The 21982-nt window shown below is 33.6% G+C and overlaps 5 protein-coding genes across 5 annotated transcripts in view; 2 read left to right on the forward strand and 3 right to left on the reverse strand.

The window, feature by feature from the left end:
* Positions 1 to 48: 48 nt before the first annotated feature.
* Positions 49 to 1658, reverse strand: LOC113494886 (zinc finger protein 454-like). Its single transcript, XM_026873400.1, has one exon. The coding sequence runs from the start codon at positions 1353 to 1355 to the stop codon at positions 264 to 266; it is 1092 nt and encodes a 363-aa protein (XP_026729201.1). The 5' UTR covers positions 1356 to 1658; the 3' UTR covers positions 49 to 263.
* Positions 1659 to 1725: 67 nt separating this feature from the next.
* On the forward strand, positions 1726 to 3149 carry LOC113494884 (zinc finger protein 728-like). Its single transcript, XM_026873397.1, has one exon. It carries the CDS (start codon positions 1921 to 1923, stop codon positions 3013 to 3015), a length of 1095 nt encoding a protein of 364 aa, XP_026729198.1. The 5' UTR covers positions 1726 to 1920; the 3' UTR covers positions 3016 to 3149.
* Positions 3150 to 3884: 735 nt separating this feature from the next.
* LOC113494887 (gastrula zinc finger protein XlCGF17.1-like) lies at positions 3885 to 5664 on the forward strand. Its single transcript, XM_026873401.1, has one exon. The coding sequence runs from the start codon at positions 3956 to 3958 to the stop codon at positions 5033 to 5035; it is 1080 nt and encodes a 359-aa protein (XP_026729202.1). The 5' UTR covers positions 3885 to 3955; the 3' UTR covers positions 5036 to 5664.
* On the reverse strand, positions 5306 to 7797 carry LOC113494891. Its single transcript, XM_026873405.1, has 2 exons — positions 7360 to 7797; positions 5306 to 7243 (listed from the first exon to the last, which is right to left on the reverse strand). The coding sequence occupies exons 1-2, from the start codon at positions 7595 to 7597 to the stop codon at positions 7050 to 7052; spliced, it is 432 nt and encodes a 143-aa protein (XP_026729206.1). The 5' UTR covers positions 7598 to 7797; the 3' UTR covers positions 5306 to 7049.
* Positions 7798 to 18692: 10895 nt separating this feature from the next.
* LOC113495095 (zinc finger protein 490-like) overlaps positions 18693 to 21982 on the reverse strand; it is an 11832-nt gene continuing 8542 nt past the window's right edge. Inside the window, exon 11 of the mRNA XM_026873691.1 lies at positions 18693 to 18705. Within this exon, the coding sequence (XP_026729492.1) occupies positions 18693 to 18705 (13 nt within the window). The remainder of the gene's footprint in view (positions 18706 to 21982) is intronic.

Here is a 21982-nt window from a genome sequence, read left to right on the forward strand (position 1 = left end):
ATATAATCCTCTTCTTTCCAATACCTACTTTACCACTACTTTTTTATAGGTCATGAAATAAAAGAATAGTAGTGTATAAGAAAAACAATGATATATTTTTTACATAACGAAAAAATTATGTATACCAAACTTCTTTGCATGGGAAGACTGATTTGAGTATTTTACCTAAAAACAAGAATTATTTGTGTATAGGGTTAAGCTTTAATTTTAATATAACTTTTCAACTATAGACTATATTATGAAAGACCACCAACAAGCTGTCTTCATAAAAAAGAATCCAAATTCTTTAACTCTGCCTCAATATAAGCTGGTGTTCTACCATTAACTTTCTTTTCTCTCTTGTGAACATCTAACTGATGTCTCATCATAGCCTTTCTATACCCAAATGCCTTTCCACAAACATGACAAATGTGATTTTTTATTCCCAAATGGTCTGCTTCAAAGTGTCTTTCCAAATTAAGCTTAGAGTGGAAGCCTCGCTGACAAGTATCACATTTGAATAATGGTTCTTTGTGTTTTAAAGAATGCTTGTTCAAATTACTTTTTGTTAGAAATCTAGCTGGGCATTCAGTACACATGAATCTATAATCCCCTGTGTGTACATGCATGTGAGTTTTCAGTAGACCTGAATGGCGACCCCTGTAGGGGCATAGCTTACATTTCCAAGGGAATTCTGAACTGTGTGTGAAGTAGTGTTTCCTATATGAACAGCGCTGGCGAAAGGATTTCCCACAGATGTCGCATACGTATTTAGCTGCAGTATGATCATGGAGAGCAAAATGCTCTTTGTAGTAGGATTTTGTAATCACTTTAAAGCAGACTCTACATTGCACTTTAGGTATCTTTTTAATTGGTTTAACAGTTAGAGATTCCTCAGCGTCACCGATGTTACTGGCAACAGACGAGAAGTAACTTTGTATGACTAATGTAGATGATTCAGAATTGTCTTCAACTTTTTCTTGTGTTGACGATCCTTTAGATTCAATGGAAAGCTTTGTGTTTTTTGCCGCTATGTTTTTCAATATTTGATCCGTTTTTTTTGCGGTTTTTCGAAATAGAATTGCCGCTTCAAGTAATTTACTGCACGGATCACACATGAAGTGAAGGGATTCATCATCCTCACTTAAGTCTATACCACCAAAAGTACTGATATCTACAGCCATTACATCGCCCAGGTCATTATAAATAGGAACGGTGCCTTCCTTTAAACAAATTCTACATTTGTTTGTATTGTTTTCTCGTTGAGTCGTTATAGATAAACTTCCGCTGAGTGTTTCATTTCTCTCGCGATTATTTTGCCGTCTGTCGGACGTAGCTTTGTTGAATAATTTTAGTATAACATATGAGGAAACCATTCTTATATGCTAGCTTTAATAATAAATTGATTGAACCTCGCAATAAACGATCTCCAAGGAAATCCGATTGTTTGTTTACATCCTGAATGCAAACCCATCCCATCTTGATTTGACAGTTTTAAAGTTTTAAATGACCATAAAGGATGTTATACACTATATGGCGGCCCATCCAATATTTAATATTCCTTGACTTTATCGCTAGTATACTTTTTGCTCCGCCAGCGTCAAACCACCACCACCATGTTATCAATAATGTCTTTGAGAATTATGAGAATTATACAATCAAGTCAATCCTGCCCAATCCTGCCTAGCCTCGCCTAATTAGTAGAACAGATAACAATATTGTACTGATTTTTTAATCTGTGGTCAATCGAAACACTTTGTTTCCCGGTTGACTGACACCAGCAGAATTGTTTATTTTTATTCACCATTGCCAATCTTTACAAAGAAGCTGTAAGGTCTCTTTGAATATTTAATATTTCACGACATTGCAAATAATACATGGTTCACAGTAGCCAAGTAATCCATGGACTTTCTATCATAATTTATCTACGACACGTAAAATATGCTTACTTTATATTATTTAATGAAAAACTCGAAAACACAAGCCAAACTAAGTGCAAGCGAGTATTACAGTATTTTGAATGAAAGTAAACGTTTTAAATTAAAAGGTGGTTCCGTAGCAAAGTGTCGAATTTGTTTACAAGAAGGTTCTTTTCCAATATACGGAAGCAAAGATACCGATCTCTATTTAGAAGTTATACAAAACGTTGGTGACGTTCACGTAAGTGAGGACGATGATTACCCTAAACATTTATGTGAGATATGCCACGACTTTATTAAAGGCGCAATATTATTTAAAAAGGTAGCAAAGGAATCTGATAACATTCTGAAACAATCAGTGAAAGAAGAAACTGTTTACGACCAGACATCTGATCTAGATACCCAAGAGTTGAGCGACAGCAGCACATGCGACACAGTACGACCTCGGAAATGGGGTAATAACCACCTTTTCTCTCAACTCTCACTTAAGAAAGTCAAAGTGGAGAGAGGAGGTAGAGTAAACAATTATGCACCCAAAGTCACATGCAAAATTTGTAATAAAGTCATAAATAGGTCATACATTAAAGAACACATGACCATGCATGACCCTGATCACAAGAAATTTGTATGTGATGTATGTGGCAAGTCATTCAGGCTGAGATGTGCTTACCACAACCATAGTCTAAGACATAGAAAAGACTTTCCTTTCAAATGCCAATTCTGTCCGTACCGAGGAAAATATTCTGAGCTACTGAAAAACCACATGCGAACACATACTGGGGACTATAGATACATGTGCACGGAATGTCCAGCCCGATTCCTCTTCAAGAGTAACTTGAACAAGCACATGTTGAAACATAAAGAGCCTCAATTCAAGTGTGATGCCTGTAAAAGAGCCTTCCATACAAAATTGATGCTACAAAGGCATTTTGATTCTGATCATTTGGGGATTAAGAACCATGTGTGTAATCTGTGTGGGAAAGCATTTGGGTATAGAAATGCTATGATGAAACATCAGAGACATGTGCATAAGAGGGAGAAATTGATGTTTGGAAGAATGCCTGCATACTTAGCAGCTGAGCATAGAGTTCAGGATTTAGGGCAGGATGACTCCTGAACCCTTAAAAATAAACCTGTAATCAATATTACACTATATTATTAAAGTGTATTGTAGTTGCTCTTTATATTTAGTAATAATGTAAGTATTAAAAACTTTTAATATCTGCCAATAAATCTATAATATACCTGGAATACTGCCTTTAATTGTTTAAAAATTAAGTGTCAAGCTAGCATGAAAATAACGATAAAATGTTGTAATCAATACAATATTGTAGAACTCTGTCTACAAAATTTGGATTTAATACCAAATTTGACCCAAAATACCTATGCTTCTGTAGATATATTTTTGTAGGACTGACCAGCACTTTTGCTAGTTATGAATAAAAACTTCCAAAATATCATATTTGTAGAAACATGAAGACATTTCTTAAAAAGCGTCTCTCGCACCAAATAATTTTAATTAGTGAGTCGCGGAGGTATCATAAAATTTCAATCAAGGACACTCACACTTCGTGTACGTATCAAAAGGAATGCCTACGCGGGAATCAAACGCGCGACACGTCACGCGCAGTGGTTTCGGCGTTGTGACCTCAATCTCTCGGCTATCCGTGCAGTCTACGAAATATGTGTACGATGAGTTGTTTTAGTTTCAAGTTCTAAACCCAAACGAGTACTTAAACCTATACTGATGATTGATACACACTTATGAACAAAATAATATATTTGAATTAGCTTTACCTTCCGAGTAAATAATTTTCATCCTACTTTACTGGTACCAGGCTGGGATCAATATATTTGTTTGAAATTAAACATGTTTCCACCGTCTTTATATCTTTTTTTAGGGTAATTCATAGACTAGTATTTATTTACGCCAGACGTTACGTAGTAAAGCCAAAGCCCATATATGGAAAGAAAAAAAGCAAAAGTCAGCTGTTTGCGTTTGTATCATATGTCACTTTGCAATTGTAAACAAAGCGATCGTCTTGTAATTGAAAGTAATGTCCGGATCTTATTTCATGTTAAAATTTCTAGAAGGTAGCAGTTTCAAAGCTCAACAACAAAACCTAAATAAACTATATCCATCAACTAGCTATAACATGGATGAAAATACGAACAGTGGTAATAATAAATGTAGGATTTGCTTGAAAGATGCTACTATTTTAATTTATCCTTCTATGTCAAGACTTGATATCGCGGAATCGATACGAACGTTTGCCGGCATTGAAATAAGCGAGACTGATGTCCATTCTAAGCATCTATGCAAATCCTGCTACAATTTCCTTCGAAATGCGACAATATTCCGACAGTTGGCTCAGGACACAGACAAGTTTTTGCGTCAATTATCATCTCACAATTCCGACGAAGATTTAGATAATAGAGCAGATGGCAAAGCAACTTGTACCGATGATCAAAAATCACTGATATACACTTGTAAACTGTGCAAGACAAATTTTCCAACATTCACTGAATTACTTGCACACAAAAATTCTAATACGCACAAGAAAGTGCGCGTTCAGTGTCCGGTGTGCTTTCGTCTATTAACAGCCCATTCGTATAAGAAACATCTGGCTAGACATCAATCAGCATCACATCTAGTCTGTGATGTATGTGGTAAGTTGTACCGCAAAGACAACTTGGTCAGACATCTGCAACTTCACAGCTTTGAATTACCATATGAATGTCAGGAATGTCCATATAGGGGAAGATTTATGGAATCTCTCAAGATACATATGAGAACACATACTGGGGATAAACCATTTTCTTGTAATAAATGTGAGTTGAGGTTTCTGACTCGCAGCAATCTCAACAGACATCTTTTGACTCATAATAAGGATAAACCATTTAAGTGTGTTGAGTGTGAGAGAGGGTTTTATTCTAAGAGGGATATGGATGTCCATTTTAAGTCAGATCATGCAGGCCTGAAGGAGTTCTGTTGCAGGCTTTGTGGCAATAAGTATAGCACTAGAAAAGCTCTCATGAGGCATGAGCTGAGAGTTCACAAAAGAGATAAAATGGCAAAAGGTCGGATGCCTTTGTACCTGCAAGCTGAATATCAGAAATGTACTGAAACTACTTGATAGTGCAACTGTAAGGCCTTAACTCAGATAATAGAAAATAAAATTTAGTCACTATGTTCATGTTGCTGTAATTCTAAGATTGGAACTTTGTAAATATTTCTATATCTTTTTAGTTATTGAGGGGTGCAATGCAAGAGAAACAACTTTCTTTAAGTAATATTTTATTATTTTCATAACTAGTCAAGTGTTTATCAAAAATGGCTGTATTAAATTTAATCTCAAAACTTGAATATAAATACATTTGGCTGACTTTGAATGAATAAACTGTAATGAATACTGAAAAGAATACCTTTTTATTTAATTTTAATATTAAATTGTACGACTAGAATGTTTTACAGATCAATAAATAGTATTGCAATAACATTTGGTCATATAGGTATACATAAAAGACAACACTAAGTACACATCTAAATAAAATCACACTCACATTAATATAAATCTTTGGTGTAACATTTCTACTGAACAATGGAAGATCTGATAGTAACTATTATGTATACATATCTAAATAAAGGCCACATTATCACTTATGTTACACTTATCGGATGGATACAAACAACGGGAAAGGCTTCTGTGGTCTCCTAAAATTACAATGTTTCTTATGTTACAATACTGGCTAATAACTCTTTTTTTTTTAAATTACAATGCCAAACTGTTTACCATACATCAACCAGTGAAATAGAATGAATGATGCTGCAATTTGAATAGATTAAATTAATTATTAATGGTACAATGAAAAATATGTAAGAAATGTTTAAAAGTGCAAAATAAAGTAATGATTGTATAACAATTATACTGACTAGAAGTTTCTTTCCTAAATTAGTTAACATTTAAATATATTATTTGTTTTACACACATATTTGATTACAATATAAATCTTTAGTTTGTAAATACACAGTCTTGTAATATAAGTAACAAAATACATTTCATAATATTTTGATTTGAGATACAAAATAGTCACTAAAGTCAGGCCAATACAAACCCTTAAATTGAGTCTTCAACAATTTTTATTAGCTTTCTTTGTGACAACATACAGGGTGCTTACCTTACTAAAATTGTTTGTAGGTCATGTGACATCCCTTAGCTTTTATGTTTTAATTTAATGAATGGTAAGTGTGATTGCACTGGCCCAACTATAGTGACAAAAATACTCAATTTACACCACATATTAAGATTTAGAATTTGTTGAATTATTAAAAATTAATTGTGCAATAAAATGCATTAAAAAAATTAAGCAACATCAAAAATTTGGTATACATTAACACTACAGTAAAATATAACATAGTAAGTATATTCATTAAGTAACTATAAATAGGGGTATATAATAACATTTTTTGTAACTATTAAAATGTATATAAGTAACTTTCCATATTATAATCAGTATCTAAATATCCAGCTGATTTTTAATAAATAGTTTAAATTGTAATGAAAGCAATATAACGATTAAATTTCGCGGCTCAAATGCATAAAAAATTATTCAAGTGGGTAATAACTCACACTAAAGTGTTTTAAAACCACTCATAAGGAAATGTGATTATAATTATTGCATAGCAGCATAAACCCTTTATATGAGGGCTAGCATTAGCCCAAATAATATACGAGCAATATTCATCATTGCTTTAAAAAAAAGTTCGTTTGAAAAAAGTATTTTTGTTTTTTTTAATATGTTGTGATTTCTATTACCTAATTTGGCTCATTTCATTACAAACTTTAATTCGATTTTACTGGTATTCAAATGATCATCGATTTTATGAAGGCACTACTAAATGTTTTTTTTATTATTATCCATGTATTAGTATTTTTAGTACTCTATGGATTTTATTAAAATGTTATGAGTTTAATGAATAATTGTTATATTACATTAATTATTTGTCACTGAAAGGCAGTAGTATACCTAGTATATTAGTAAAATATTCTTTGGACTTCCATATCTCTTGTACTTAAATACTGTATATCATAAAATATTATTTAATTTCTTGCCAAATTTTGTGCTTAAGGCACTCAGCCACTGGACATTTTAGTCATAGGAAGGTCCTCGGCAAAGAGACACAATGAACATGGATGCAAATACAAACTCTAAGGTTTGTATACACAGCATGAGAGTACACCAGATGTACTCTATTCTAAGCACCACAACTTGGAAGATGAGGAGGTACAGGACCCCCATTATAGATGGCACTGTCAGCAGCACTGAGAATAACACTGGTATGTCTGAAAAAAAAAACAAAACCTTCATAACCCATATCAAAATGCACTTAACAATTTAAAAACAAAAGTTATAGACATATTGTATAGGATTGTTGAGAAATACATCTATTTACATTTACCTTTTTCACTCAGACTTCCTTTACGCCCTAATATAAGACGGGCAGCTTCAATAACGAACAATCCTATAAGAACTCCATAGTCTCGCCCCAGTTTCGTTGGATCCTTTTCCACATCATACTTCTCAATAATCAAAACTGATTTCAGTATAAGAGTGCCTAGCTCACACGTAGCGAACAGACCAAAATAAAACGAGTTAATATACAGAAGAATTTCGTACGCCAAGCTCGAATTAACCATTTTAACTTTACTTATTTGATTAGCTCGGTCACTTAATTACTAAAAACAAAGGAACATCCGTAGGCACATTTGAAGAAGACTTAAATATGATTTTGTTTTCACACAACAAGTATACTTAGATTAATAGAAACAAGGAACACGCTCTAGCGAGAAATTAATTTATAAATAGAACTCCAACCAAAGTAAAATAAAACGACGAATGAACAATCCACTGATAAAAACTGACAGTGACAACTTGACCTATATTCGGAATCATTGCCATTATATGAAACGAGTGCCTTTATATTACATCAGCTGATTTAAAGATTTGATTGAAAGAAATATAATCTAGTCATTTAGTCAAAAATCATATTCATTAAAACTAATAATACATCATTGAATTTACATTAAAAAATAGCTATTAAACATTTCTTTAACCAATATGGGCTTGGCTGTCATTCAAGATAAAGTTCGTATTTTAAATGGCAATACAATATTAAGTGCAACGAACGACGCGAGCGGGGGTGGTTGTGCTGCACGTGTTTTTGAATTCTACTGTAATGCAGTTATTATGAATAAAAAACTTTAATATATCTTTTAAAAGTGTTAAGTTTACGTTAATATTTTATTGTTGTTGTGCCTGCATAGTATGTTTTGGTAAGTGTTAATAATTGAGTGTTATGATAACCACGCGCTCAGTAGGGCACATTTACTGATCGTCTTTGGAGTCTTTTAGAGTGAATTTGTTTTTTTTTCGTCTGGAAGTTTGTTGTTATTTTAACCGCTAGTCAAGGTATGTTAATTGTAATATTTGTGAGGTTAAGTGCTGCTGTAGATTGGTAATAGAGCGAGATTTTGTCTTATCATTGCAAGAATGCGGCTCAAGCCCATAGTTATCTTTTTTAGAAGTGAACGGTTTACAATTTTCTCGGTGTGGGTCAATGCACACAGATAAAAGCTTTGGAAAGTCGTGTTCTTGTTCTTATTGATTCTTATTTATGTTATTTTTTGTCTTATGAAAGAACTGCCTAGTAAATAAAACGAAAATAAAGTTTGGAAGTGAGTATTAATTTATTCATATTTTATGTCCATAGCATTTCTTTATATTTTTTTTAATTTATTTACTTGAATAAATTAAAAAAAAATCATAGAAACAAATATAATTTACTAAGACTTAATAGTTATAGTTGTTGTACTAAAGGAATTATTTACACAACTTAGTTAAAGTTTCATTGTCAAGTTGTAAACTAAGAACCAACCTAAAAAAAAACAATACACAGAATGTTTTTAACATAATATTTAATAATATCAATAACAATTTTTACCAGTAATTATATTCACAATCTTAATTTTATAAAATTAAACAAGAATATTACCATTTCATAAAGAGTAAAACAAATATTCAAAACAGTTGAGCAATAAATAAATGCAACCATAGATCATGAAATATTTAAATCACTTTTTTAATGCAAAGACATGGTCAGTCGCACATCCTGCCTATTATGTTTAGTTTACACAATGAGCCAAGTGACTCACATTCATAATAATGGCTTTCTTTGAAACTTTGACACTAATAGTTTATTTAAAGACACAACTATGTACTTAAATGTTTTTATTACATTAGTTTACATTCAAATTAAAGACATTGGTCATGCCAAGTAAAGAATATTGGCTAAGTTTATTTAATTATAATTTAGCATGAAATATTAAGTTTATGTCTATGGACATTAAAGGATTTGTTTTTTTATGTTTGTTTTTTTTTTTTGCAAAATATTTAAAGCATTGATATTATTATTTAGGTATGTTGCGGATATGACACTGTGCATTATATTACTATCAATGGCCTTACTAATATCAATATCTACATCATTAAAATGAGATAAAGAGATTTTATTTTATTATCAAGATAATTGTTGGGTAGTGACATAGATTACAATATTTAAATATAAGTAGATACAAGCAGACACTAATATCAAATAAAATATAGAACACAAATGTTTTGGAATCCGCTTAAATGGAGTATTGTTTCATTATTGAGGTTTGGAATGTCAACCCAATGTATGCAAGTACATACATTGACACCAGTTAGATGTTTCGTCTTTTTTTTATAATTTTCTGTTTATACTTTGTAGCCAACATAAAGGGTTTTACGAAAAAACATCTTAGTGGCTAGAACATACATATAAGTAGAAATAAATTGTTGTCACCATAACTTTTGTTAGAGAACATTAGAGCAGAATTCAAACCTGACAATGTGTAATATCCGATTTCTCGATCGAATTATAATCAGTTTAGTCTTTTGTCAAATCTAATAATCGCGACTGTTATTCGTTCTTCACAAAACTCAGAAACAATCACACAAACAGATTTGACAAACGTTTTTGTTAATGAGCGTTTGAGAATCCGTCTGTAAACATAGGCCTCTGAATAGTCAATCAACTACAGCTTCATTAAAATTATTGATAAAGTAATGAACCACACGACTAAGACCTTGACCCGTCGCGATCCCATTAAGATATAATGCGACAAAATTTGTGCAGTCGCGTACAAAACAGAGCTAACGATAACGCGATTTAGCTGGCCACATTTTTAATGAAATCACTGTTTATTTAACATTTTTATTAATTTACTGTTTTTATGAATACACTGAAAGTTGACACCATAAACTTCACAATTGATAGATTACACGGCCGAATACACACAGGCCGGGCTGTAATTAAAAGCACGACGTTCGAAGAAGGTTTTGCTTACTTATTTAAAACTTTTTAAAGTAATAATTAATCGCGATACACAATAAGTCAGTCGCTATTACAATATTATAAGCTTTTATATGTAAACAACAATCTAACAAACAATTTACTTTTTTTCGTTGGTTTTAACTTTTATACAACGCGAAGACTTTAAATTCAGTTCCTGCAGATTTATACTGTGTCTTTAAAGGTAAATGAATGGGATCCAAACTAGGACAACTGTAGGAAGGGTTGTCAGTTGCAACTCGCTTCGAGATACTTTGAAAGAAGTCTTACGGCGGTTCTTTGAACGTCTACTTCAAAAGCAGCTTTACAATGTAGACAAATAGTGTACGTTGAGGCTAGTATACTTTCAAAGCTTGGTAAAGTTGAAATAGAGTTAAGATCGGACGTACAACTTGATTCAGTCAGATTTTATTGAAACTTTATGTTTGGGTAAGAAAAAAGCCTACCTACTGAACTTATACCCTCCTACTGAAGTTATATAAGATGGGGTAAATTCAAACATATTTGGATGAAGGATCTCAAATATTTCATTAATTATGCGAAACTTGATTTTAATAAGCAAACGCATCCAAAACCCGCGATGTATTCTTTGTTAATTTAATGAAAGTAATTCTCTTTTGTCTTTCCTCTATTGCTTACAAAAATATTTTGCCTAAACATATTTGCCTCATTAAAATGACTGAGATACCCCGCAATATTTGCGTATGAACTCTGCAGTCTGTGGGAGGTAATTTGTCTTTACGATACATTCCAGTAACTATTTATAAGACTAGTATTTGCACGCGAATACATCTGTGGCATTTTGAAAATGTTGAATCATCTTAGTAGTATTGAATGAGAATATCTTGTGAATGGTATAATAATAGTTTGCAGTAACGCCTGATGGGTAGAAGAAAAATATACAAACAAGATCCCCGTGTCGTACTGTCAATTTATATTTTGTGAAACAATTTAATCGATCTGATCTGTTTTTTTTTACAATAAAGTTAAAGTCCCATTATTTGTGATCTGACGAACTAAATATTTTTTTGTCACACCCAGTTATCTTCCCCTTTGCGTTTGCTGGTTGCTTTTCTCGCGTGTATGTAGGTTTTCGCAGCTTATATCTTTCGTAGAGTAGAATCTTAAACGAAATCCATTATCCGAATTTTATCTATTCATCTAGTCATGTAGATTAACCATGATTTAACATATTAGGGCAGACAGGCATATTTCCTTTTACCGTACTACTTCATAAGGTTTCAGGAGGTTAATGATTTCCATGTAATAGTAGTAATGTAAAAAAGCTACATGTCTCTTTTTCTAAATCTTTTCATCTTTTTACAAAAGCGACAAAAAAACAAACATACAAATCAAATAACTCTTATTACACAGTCGTATAATGTGCGCCTGAGTGGACTAATAAACATGGCATCACACGTCAGGTCAACGGCCAATTGTAAATGATTCAATCAACAGCATATATGTGCTGTATTGAATTTAGCTGATAAGTAACTGTGCTGCAATTGTATTACGGTGTCAATTTTAGTTTACCTGTACTTTGACTGTTGTTATTGCAGTTTTGTATGCGAAATCAGTTTAAGTTTAAGCCTCAAGGTCCAATTCGCAGATTATATGGTAGGTTTTTAATTTTTGTAGGTAAGTCTGTGTTATCATTTTTGGTTTTGGATTCGAGTTTGTAATGATAATTATAATGAATAAGACTACATTATAGCTATTTAATTAGACTGAGCTGTTCCCTCTCAAAACCACACTACTATTAAAAAGAAAGTTTTCGAATATATTAATGGGTATGTATGAAAACGTAATAATATCTTTACTGTTGAGCTACTAAGAACAATTATAATTATGTTGGTTGCCATGAGAATCAATACCTACGTATAAAGCGTAAATAGACCATAGTTTTTACATTGCTCGGAATTCCTCGCTATCGTAGTACAACAGACCTCACGCCACAAGAAAACGATAACACAAAAAAAGAACTTTAACGCGTTGCAATAAAGGTGCTATCAATTTTTCCAATGCTAATATACTTAAGAAGTTGATTGTACCAAAAGACCTTGTTAAAAAATTATAAAACGCCACTAACACTGATCTTTTTTGTTTAGTCATATCTAGAATTGACTGTTATCACCCAAGATAAAGCTATTAATTAAGGCTGGCTACCGAATTTATAATGTTTTCTTTAGGCATTTCTGGGTGGCTCGGAGGTCAACGTACTGTCCTGATAATACAAGGTTAAGGGTCGAAAACGTGTCTTTTATCGGTGTGTTCTGATACACTATTGTATCTGTAATTTTATACAAGCGATTCCTTGGGAGTTTGGGAGTGGTTTTTCGCTTTTAAGACTCGTTGTTTGAACGTGGGTTCAAATTTCTAGTCTATTTTTATGGAGAGGAAGCGGGTAGTGTCAGACTCTTACTGACCAAACCTGAACCGCCGTGTGACTTCTCCCGTATGTAGTCGGTGCACAGCAATGCATTTCAATTAATTCAGCTGAAACGCTAGGGATTTCTTTAACTTAATAAGCTCAAAACTGGCTCTTAATAACCGAAAGTTGGAGCTAATTAGTTTAATAATTATTTGTTCCTTTATATCTTGAAAAATAAACGAACATGTGGTAAAGATTATGAAATTATTGTTTAGAGAAATTTTATCTTGATTGACGGTTATGGAGCACGTTATGTTGTACATACAATACAAATTTTAATCTACGTTAAACGCAAGGAAACTAGAATTAGATAATTATAAACTCTTGAATGCATTTTATGTATAAAATGTGTCAAGGAAAACTTAATATTTCGATAAGAAACAGTTAGTTTTACTTCTTCTGAAAGTAAGTTTTGTAATGCCGTCTTTGGCGCTGTTTACAAATGTTGTTTTTATTCTATCAAAACATAATTAACTCTCTTTTAAGGCGTGTCATCGCATTCAGATGAAAACCTTCCTCTGTACTTAGTTCGTATATTCGAAAATATTCCGATTTGATCTATGTTATCCTGAATCTTGTACCAAAAATAGCTCATCTTGCCGTGCATCGCAAAACATTGCACTGCACTTGATACTTCAATTTCGATCTTCAGTATTCAGAGGCTTGAATCATCACGTGTACATTCGCCGCCACATTTATTCAGTTGTGATTAGAATTACTTGACTCACACTAAGGGCAAGGTTTAAAAATATGTTGGACTTGATCGAACTAAAATCTCCTCGGTGCCTGCCTTTGCCGGGGCTGCAAGATCGCTCATTCTTGGATTGGATCCGGCCTATCACCTCTTTTTAGTATAGTAAAGTTTCAGACGTTACATCGAGTTCTGTAAGTCACGCGACTTACTAGAGCTTCCATTACGATCGTATGCCACCAGCTGTATTTAACTGTTAAATTACGCATTTCCTATAAAATACCCTTTTTAAAGCAGAAAGTATGTCTCCATCTTAACAGTCCCATTTCTTTTACAGACGCAGTCGTCGTTAGCGCCGACAAAGAACACAGATGCACGTATCATATTTATGATATTAGTGGAGCATTCGTGACCAGCCATGGAGATGTCGCACACGGGAGGGGCGGAGGCCGAGAGCCTGCTGCGGCCTGAGAGGAACGCTGTCGTCATGCCCGGACAGAGACAAGGACGTAAGTGATGCTTATACTTGCTATAAACATATTATGAAGTAGAGAGGATGTCGCGATTGTTATTATAGAAATAGGTAACTCTCGCGAGGTAGTTAGATGACTTGGAGTGGATGTTGACGGAGGAAAAATTCCGTAACAAAACTTGTGGGGTATTGTCAAAGTTCTTATACATACATTTCGAAATTTTGAAATTGGTCACCATTCAACAATTAACGACATTCGCTATCAATTGCAGGCGCTTCATTTAACCAAAATCTCGCCTTACTAGGGGTGTTGTAGCGCAGCTAAATTAAGCTGACATTATCTGTAAAATAAATATTTTCAGTATTGCTATAAGGCCATTTTATATTTTCGATACTGGCAACTGTCAAGATGATAAGTCATTGAACCTAATAGGTGAAATGTCATAAACATCTAAAAACGTAAACAGTTATTAGAATTAAGTCTACTTACCCCTCATTGTATGATAAAATAACCTTGAGCTAATCTATAAATAAACATGTTGCTTAACTTGTTATTGATAAAAGTCACGTCTAGTTATGGAAATTATTCAGATATGTAGGTAAACTGTAATAAATATATGCAAGTGATTTTAGTATTACGTTACCGTAATACTAAAATCACTTGCGCCTTTTTTTGGCTAAAAAATATTACAAATATCTACAATCATAAAAAAACCTATTTGCACTTTCGATTCGAATACACGAAAGATGCTTAGTGAGACTTCATCAATTGAATTCGTTAAGATTCCGCAGTTAAATGATTAAATTGGTTCTTGAAACGCATCACCTACTAAGCATTTCTGTTGGAAAAGCAGCATAAAGGCCAAATACCAGTCGAAAATATACTTTTCAAAAATCCATACAAAGATAACTAATCTTTGACTAAAATTGCTAATAGGCTAGCGCGTTCTTTTCAAGTGTGCGCTGGTCCTAAGGTTACAGTTAACTCATTCTGCGTAAAGAGGTAGATTGCTTCCTTTAGGATGATTCTGATTAACGTTACGTTTGTGCGGTCATGTACTACCATTCAAAAGTACTCTTGTGTAGGAAGCAAGAACATAAGTATGATCAAATAGATTTTACAAAGGGTTAACAAAAATGCGGGTATTATATACGCTGTATTTCTTGTTCTTAACCCTAGAAAGATAATCATATTGTGACGTACGTTAAAGATAATCATGCGTAAAATTGACGCATGTGTTTTATCGGTCTGTATATCGAGGTTTATTTATTAATTTGAATAGATATTAAGTTTTATTATATTTACACTTACATACTAATAATAAATTCAACAAACTATTTATTTATGTTTATTTATTTATTAAAAAAAAACAAAAACTCAAAATTTCTTCTATAAAGTAACAAAACTTTTAAACATTCTCTCTTTTACAAAAATAAACTTATTTTGTACTTTAAAAACAGTCATGTTGTATTATAAAATAAGTAATTAGCTTAACTTATACATAATAGAAACAAATTATACTTATTAGTCAGTCAGAAACAACTTTGGCACATATCAATATTATGCTCTCGACAAATAACTTTTTTGCATTTTTTGCACGATGCATTTGCCTTTCGCCTTATTTTAGAGGGGCAGTAAGTACAGTAAGTACGTTTTTTCGTTACTGGCTCTTCAGTACTGTCATCTGATGTACCAGGCACTTCATTTGGCAAAATATTAGAGATATTATCGCGCAAATATCTCTTCAAAGTAGGAGCTTCTAAACGCTTACGCATAAACGATGACGTCAGGCTCATGTAAAGGTTTCTCATAAATTTTTGCGACTTTGAACCTTTTCTCCCTTGCTACTGACATTATGGCTGTATATAATAAAAGAATTTATGCAGGCAATGTTTATCATTCCGTACAATAATGCCATAGGCCACCTATTCGTCTTCCTACTGCAGGTCATCACAGAACACATTTGGTCTAGCGTGTCCACTCCGCCTTTAGTTTGATTATAATACATAACCATTTGCGGTTTACCGGTACTTTCGTTGATAGAAGCATCCTCATCACAAGATGATAATAAGTATACCATCTTAGCTGGCTTCGGTTTATATGAGACGAGAGTAAGGGGTCCGTCAAAACAAAACATCGATGTTCCCACTGGCCTGGAGCGACTGTTTTTCAGTACTTCCGGTATCTCGCGTTTGTTTGATCGCACGGTTCCCACAATGGTTAACTTATACGGTTCTTGTAGTAAGTTTTTTGCCAAAGGGATTGAGGTGAACCAATTGTCACACGTAATATTACGACAACTACCGTGCACAGGCTTTGATAACTCCTTCACGTAGTATTCACCGAGTGGTACTCCGTTGGTCTGTGTTCCTCTTCCCAAATAAGGCATTCCATTTATCATATACTTTGTACCACTGTCACACATCATGAGGATTTTTATTCCATACTTACTTGGCTTGTTTGGGATATACATCCTAAACGGACACCGTCCTCTAAAACCAAGTAACTGTTCATCTATGGTCAAATGAGCCCCTGGAGTGTAATTTTGTATGCACTGATGGATAAAGAGATCCCATATTTTTCTAACAGGAGTAAATACATCGTTTTCTCGAAGTGTGGGCCGTATACTTTTGTCATCCATTCTAAGACATCGTATCAAAAATCAAAACGATCACGACTCATTACAGAGACGTACACCATTGACAAAGATCGATCAAAGAGGTCATCTGTGGACATGTGGTTATCTTTTCTCACTGCTGTCATTACCAGAATACCAAAGAAAGCATAGATTTCATCTTCATTCGTGTCACGAAATGTAGCACCTGTCATAGATTCCCGACGTTTCAATGATATCTCAGCATTTGTCCATTTTACAATTTCCGAAATTATCTCATCAGTAAAAAATAGTTTGAAGCATAAAAGTGGGTCATATATATTGCGGCACATACGCGTCGGACCTCTTTGAGATCTGACAATGTTCAGTGCAGAGACTCGGCTACGCCTCGTGGACTTTGAAGTTGACCAACAATGTTTATTCTTACCTCTAATAGTCCTCTGTGGCAAGGTCAAGATTTTGTTAGAAGCCAATGAAGAACCTGGTTGTTCAATAACATTTTGTTCGTCTAATATTTCACTACCGCTTGACGTTGGCTGCACTTCATGTACCTCATCTATAAACGCTTCTTCTGTATCGCTCTGGACGTCATCTTCACTTACGTGATCTGATATTTCACTGTCAGAATCCTCACCAACAAGCTCGTCATCGCTTTGCAGAAGAGCAGAGAGGATATGCTCATCGTCTAAAGAACTACCCATTTTATTATATATTAGTCACGATATCTATAACAAGAAAATATATATATAATAAGTTATCACGTAAGTAGAACATGAAATAACAATATAATTATCGTATGAGTTAAATCTTAAAAGTCACGTAAAAGATAATCATGCGTCATTTTGACTCACGCGGTCGTTATAGTTCAAAATCAGTGACACTTACCGCATTGACAAGCACGCCTCACGGGAGCTCCAAGCGGCGACTGAGATGTCCTAAACGCACAGCGACGGATTCGCGCTATTTAGAAAGAGAGAGCAATATTTCAAGAATGCATGCGTCAATTTTACGCAGACTATCTTTCTAGGGTTAAGATACAAACTGCAAAAGCGCAACCTGTAGGTGTTCTGCAAAAAAAGCTCAACAAAGGCGAACAAGCGAAAAATTTAAAGACTGCATCGCTCAATAGAGTCAAAGACTCTACATTCTTATTTTCACGAATATGCCTTATAAATAAAATTCCTACCATAGAGTTAAAAATGAAGACTGAAGAATTAAAATACTCTACCAATTTTAATATTTGGTCTGTAAGCATATTAACGTACCGATATGGTATAATTCCAAACAGATAAGGCATCTTCCGTTCATACCGAGAACTATTGGCGAACATACAATAAATATTAAACAGAAAACTATGACTCATTTTTTACAACTTGATACCAAAACGCCGACAACGTCATTCGCAGTTCCTTTGCCAAAAACGTATGAAACAATGTACAATCACCAACAGAAGTTCTTAAACCCAATTCGATGTACTTTGCCAGTGTGTATTAGATGTTTTGTATGTTTTGACTGAACTTGGTGTCAATACTGTTTTTAACCAACATGAAAAAGGAGGAGGTTCTCCGGTCCGGATGAGCTGATTTTGACGATTATTTTTTAATTTATCGTGAAATAGTTGTCCCATCAAATACACCAAATATTCTCAGTAGTTTTTGTTAGAAGTAGGTTGCACGTCACAAGAGTAATTCAGTAAGTTGGATCACGTACAATCATGAAAATCTCATTGAAGTAACTGACTTCTATTGCTGACAGTACCCATAAAATTTTACGGAGATGAAATCATGAACGAATTCTGATCACGCTATTTAAGGTTATCCGAGATGATGTAGGTGCAGTCATCGATTGACCTTGACGAGATTATAAAGCGGCTTTTGTTTGGGTGCTAAATTAGCGAAGATTTTGACGCAATGATAGAAAAACTGGTCATGCAAATGAAAGATGAGCTATATGTACATACCTACGACATGTTATCAAAGGTTCAGTGAACAATTTTAAAGTAGGTTGGCCGTAAAAAGCATGATTATATGTACTGGTGTATATGTATTTACATACGAGTATTTATCAGTCCACATTGTCTAAGCCAAGATCTCTTAGACTATTTCCACTAAACACGCTATCGATATTCATGTATAGTTTGTGAATGTAAAACTAATTTCTCTTTCTGAAACAAATGAGAGTTATTGTCTTTTTAATTTATGTTCGTAATTAAAGAGTTTGTATTTTATTCAGTAAATTCTCTATATAAGCGCGGTTATATCTCCAGAACCTACTGTAGGTTATGGTAAACTGTATACAATGCATGGTAAACGAGTATTTTAAGTTTGACATTAATTAAATTATGCTATGGTTATAATAAGTAAGAAAAGAATTGTTCCAGTCATTATAGAGTTATTTAAAGTCAACAAGGACGTAGGATTACCTACATGCACAAAGAAAGTTGCCACTTATTTAATTACCTGTAGTAAAAAATAAAATGAACCTGTGATTACACTTACACACTCTTCGTACTTCTAACTCTTCCACAAGTAACCCAGCACAGCAAAAGTAACAGGAGAATTTGAGAATCTAAAGTAAACCAAAGGACCCTTTGGCCGAGTAACTGAATTGGCTACAAGTCACGCGTTGTCTTAATCCGGCACTGCATAGAGCAAGTCATACCTCATTTACGCGTATTACTTACATACACTACTCTATTGTTACATTACTCTATTGTTCATCTACGCGTAACAACAAATACCTGACAACAATCTTAATTACTGCATAAAATATTAACTTAAAATAACAAACACAATAAAAACGAGAACAAACAACATAATCCATTAAAATTGTCACTACAAAACCGAGAGCAAATTTGTTTTCTTTATGACCGTCTTTATTACTTACATAAACTTAGTTTTACGACTTAAACTATTGCCTTTAGATAGTCATACGTAAATACGCATATAACTAGAAATACAGCACGTGTGGTCGTCTGAACAATGGACCATCGTGCTTAATACAGACAGCAGGAAATTATAATATAATGCATGGGTAATATGCAATTCGCATCGGGTCTTATAAGCGCCGTGTATTGTTAGCGTCGTCAAAATATTATTATAATTTTACGTCATCTAGAAATCTAGACTATTATACATTTAATAAAATGGTGGCGAGTTTTTAATTTGTTTTTTTTTGTCTTCTTTAAAAATTTAAATCGAATGTGTGTTAAAAAGAAAATTTCGTGTTTGACCAGTGTTATTAATTTGTATTTTAAATGCATTTATAATCTTTGTATTTTAAAAGATACCGCATTGATATAAATATTGAATGAATAGAGGTCGTCAATGAAACTGTTGATACTTTTGTACGCCCACGGTTTTATGTGACCGGTATTTTAAATGGACGTGAATCACAGCATTACATGTATTGAGCGTGCATTTTACATTTAATTAACATATTTATTGGATATTTCGTCTTTCTTTGTTCAACCGTCCACACATGCATTATCGGTTTATTATTTTTAGGAATGTTAAATGTTAAATTGAATTTTAATACCTTGGGAAGAATATTTCTGAATGATGAAGCCGCTACGCAAACAAAACCGAGGTTAAACAACGGTTTGTCCAGTCATAAAAGTGATGGATGACCAATTTGTTTCTTTTTTCAGCATATCTGTACAAAACCCTTAGTATCCCAAGCCCGACTCGCATTCAATCGGCTTTTATATTGTACGCAATCCTTTTCTCACATTTCATCCTTGAATTTTCAATAAAACTATTCCTTCATTTGTCGTGACTCGTGAGATGACACAAAGTTAACACCTCCTCGCGAATAACGTAAGTCCGAAGTTAGCTCAGTAAGACCACAATTTTTAACAGTATGTAAAGAGTTTTAAGTAATAGAAGTTTTTTGAGAATTTGAGTTGCAAAACCATCTCTACTCTAGTGTATTTGTGACGTATCAAGCTAAATCTCTAAGCATCCTTAATAACGTATGTATAATCGTGATATTTTAATTTCTATAATATATATTGACAATTCTCAAGTAATGTAAAGAAACTTTTAATGAAAAACTTCAAACATTCTAAGCAGGATAAAAGTCAGCTTTAAAAGTTCAGAACAAATGGAAGCGCGAAATTATAAAGTTCAACTGAAAATTAATTCGAGTGAGTGACATCGTAATTAAAACGCACGATTTTTATTATTTTATATAGAGTGGAGGATAACGAGACTTAAGCATTGTTGTAGAATATACCAATATTATGTCTCTTACATACAGCATGTTTAAAAAACGCCGGTCATGTGTTTAAATATCAATCCCTAGGTATGGATGAAGGTGAAAGCAATAGTTTATGATTGCACCAGCCTATAGATGCCCCACTCCTGGCACAAGCCTCCCTCCGCATAGGGAAGGTGAGCTTTGATCAACATGCCTACTGCAGTATCCAATACAGTTTTCCACACTATGATTTCCTTCACCGTTTATCAGTGGAGTCAGAATAGACGTATAGGAATCTCATCTGCATATCGTGCATTTTTCACACAAAGTACTGAAACGACGCTATTCTGAACTGAATAAAATGGGATTCCTCGACAACTTTTTATCAGATGATGAAAATTTTGTTGTGACAGCTCATTTGCTTAGAATTCTTGGCTATCTAGAAATTAGTTCGTTTACTTGTATCATGTGAAATTTTAAATCTGCCCTGGAATGTTTTAAATACGTTGTACATCGGTCTATTGGTACGGCTCCTAAACAATAGCTGACCTTCTCCCGTCGATGTGCTATGTGGGTGGAATGGTGGATACCACTTGTGTGAAGTAGCTTTTATGTGACATATATATACGTGGAACATTTATATGTATATACCTTCCTTTGTACAAGAATGTGAAGAGCGCGCTTTGAGATAATAACATCTTAACTCATTGTAACTCGAATACTTGTTGTAGTATGTCTACAGAGAATATTTGGTTGGAGTCGAACGTCAAAAATACGGCTTGAGAGCCTGTACCATTTTATATTCTAGTAACTCTATTGATAAGTTAAAACCTGGGTTCCGTCTTTATCAACGTTTTAGAAATCAGAGTTTAAAGTTACTAAATACTTCTCAGGTGTATCTTTTTAGTTTTAGTAAGTATTAAGTTAAAGGAAAATATTTCATGGACTTTTTTGTGAAAGATTTCGGGTGTGTGCTGTAAGACGAAATAATAGAGAGTAGGGCTATGTTTTAAATTAAAACTCCACGAAAAATACCGAGTGTACGTTAACGTATTCATAGCAATACTTGTGTATCGAAAGCTATCAATTTAAGAGCATAACTAGACAAAATAGTGACCTCTTCAATTAAGAACACGCGGAATTGTTTGTTGCTTGTACCGTATTAGAATTACATTATATTAATATTGCTACTTGCTTGCTTCATTGAGGAAAATTCTTGCGGAAATGGTGTTGCGAAAGGC

The sequence above is a fragment of the Trichoplusia ni genome, chromosome 6, assembly GCF_003590095.1.
Source record: "Trichoplusia ni isolate ovarian cell line Hi5 chromosome 6, tn1, whole genome shotgun sequence".
Taxonomy (NCBI): Eukaryota; Metazoa; Arthropoda; class Insecta; order Lepidoptera; family Noctuidae; genus Trichoplusia; species Trichoplusia ni.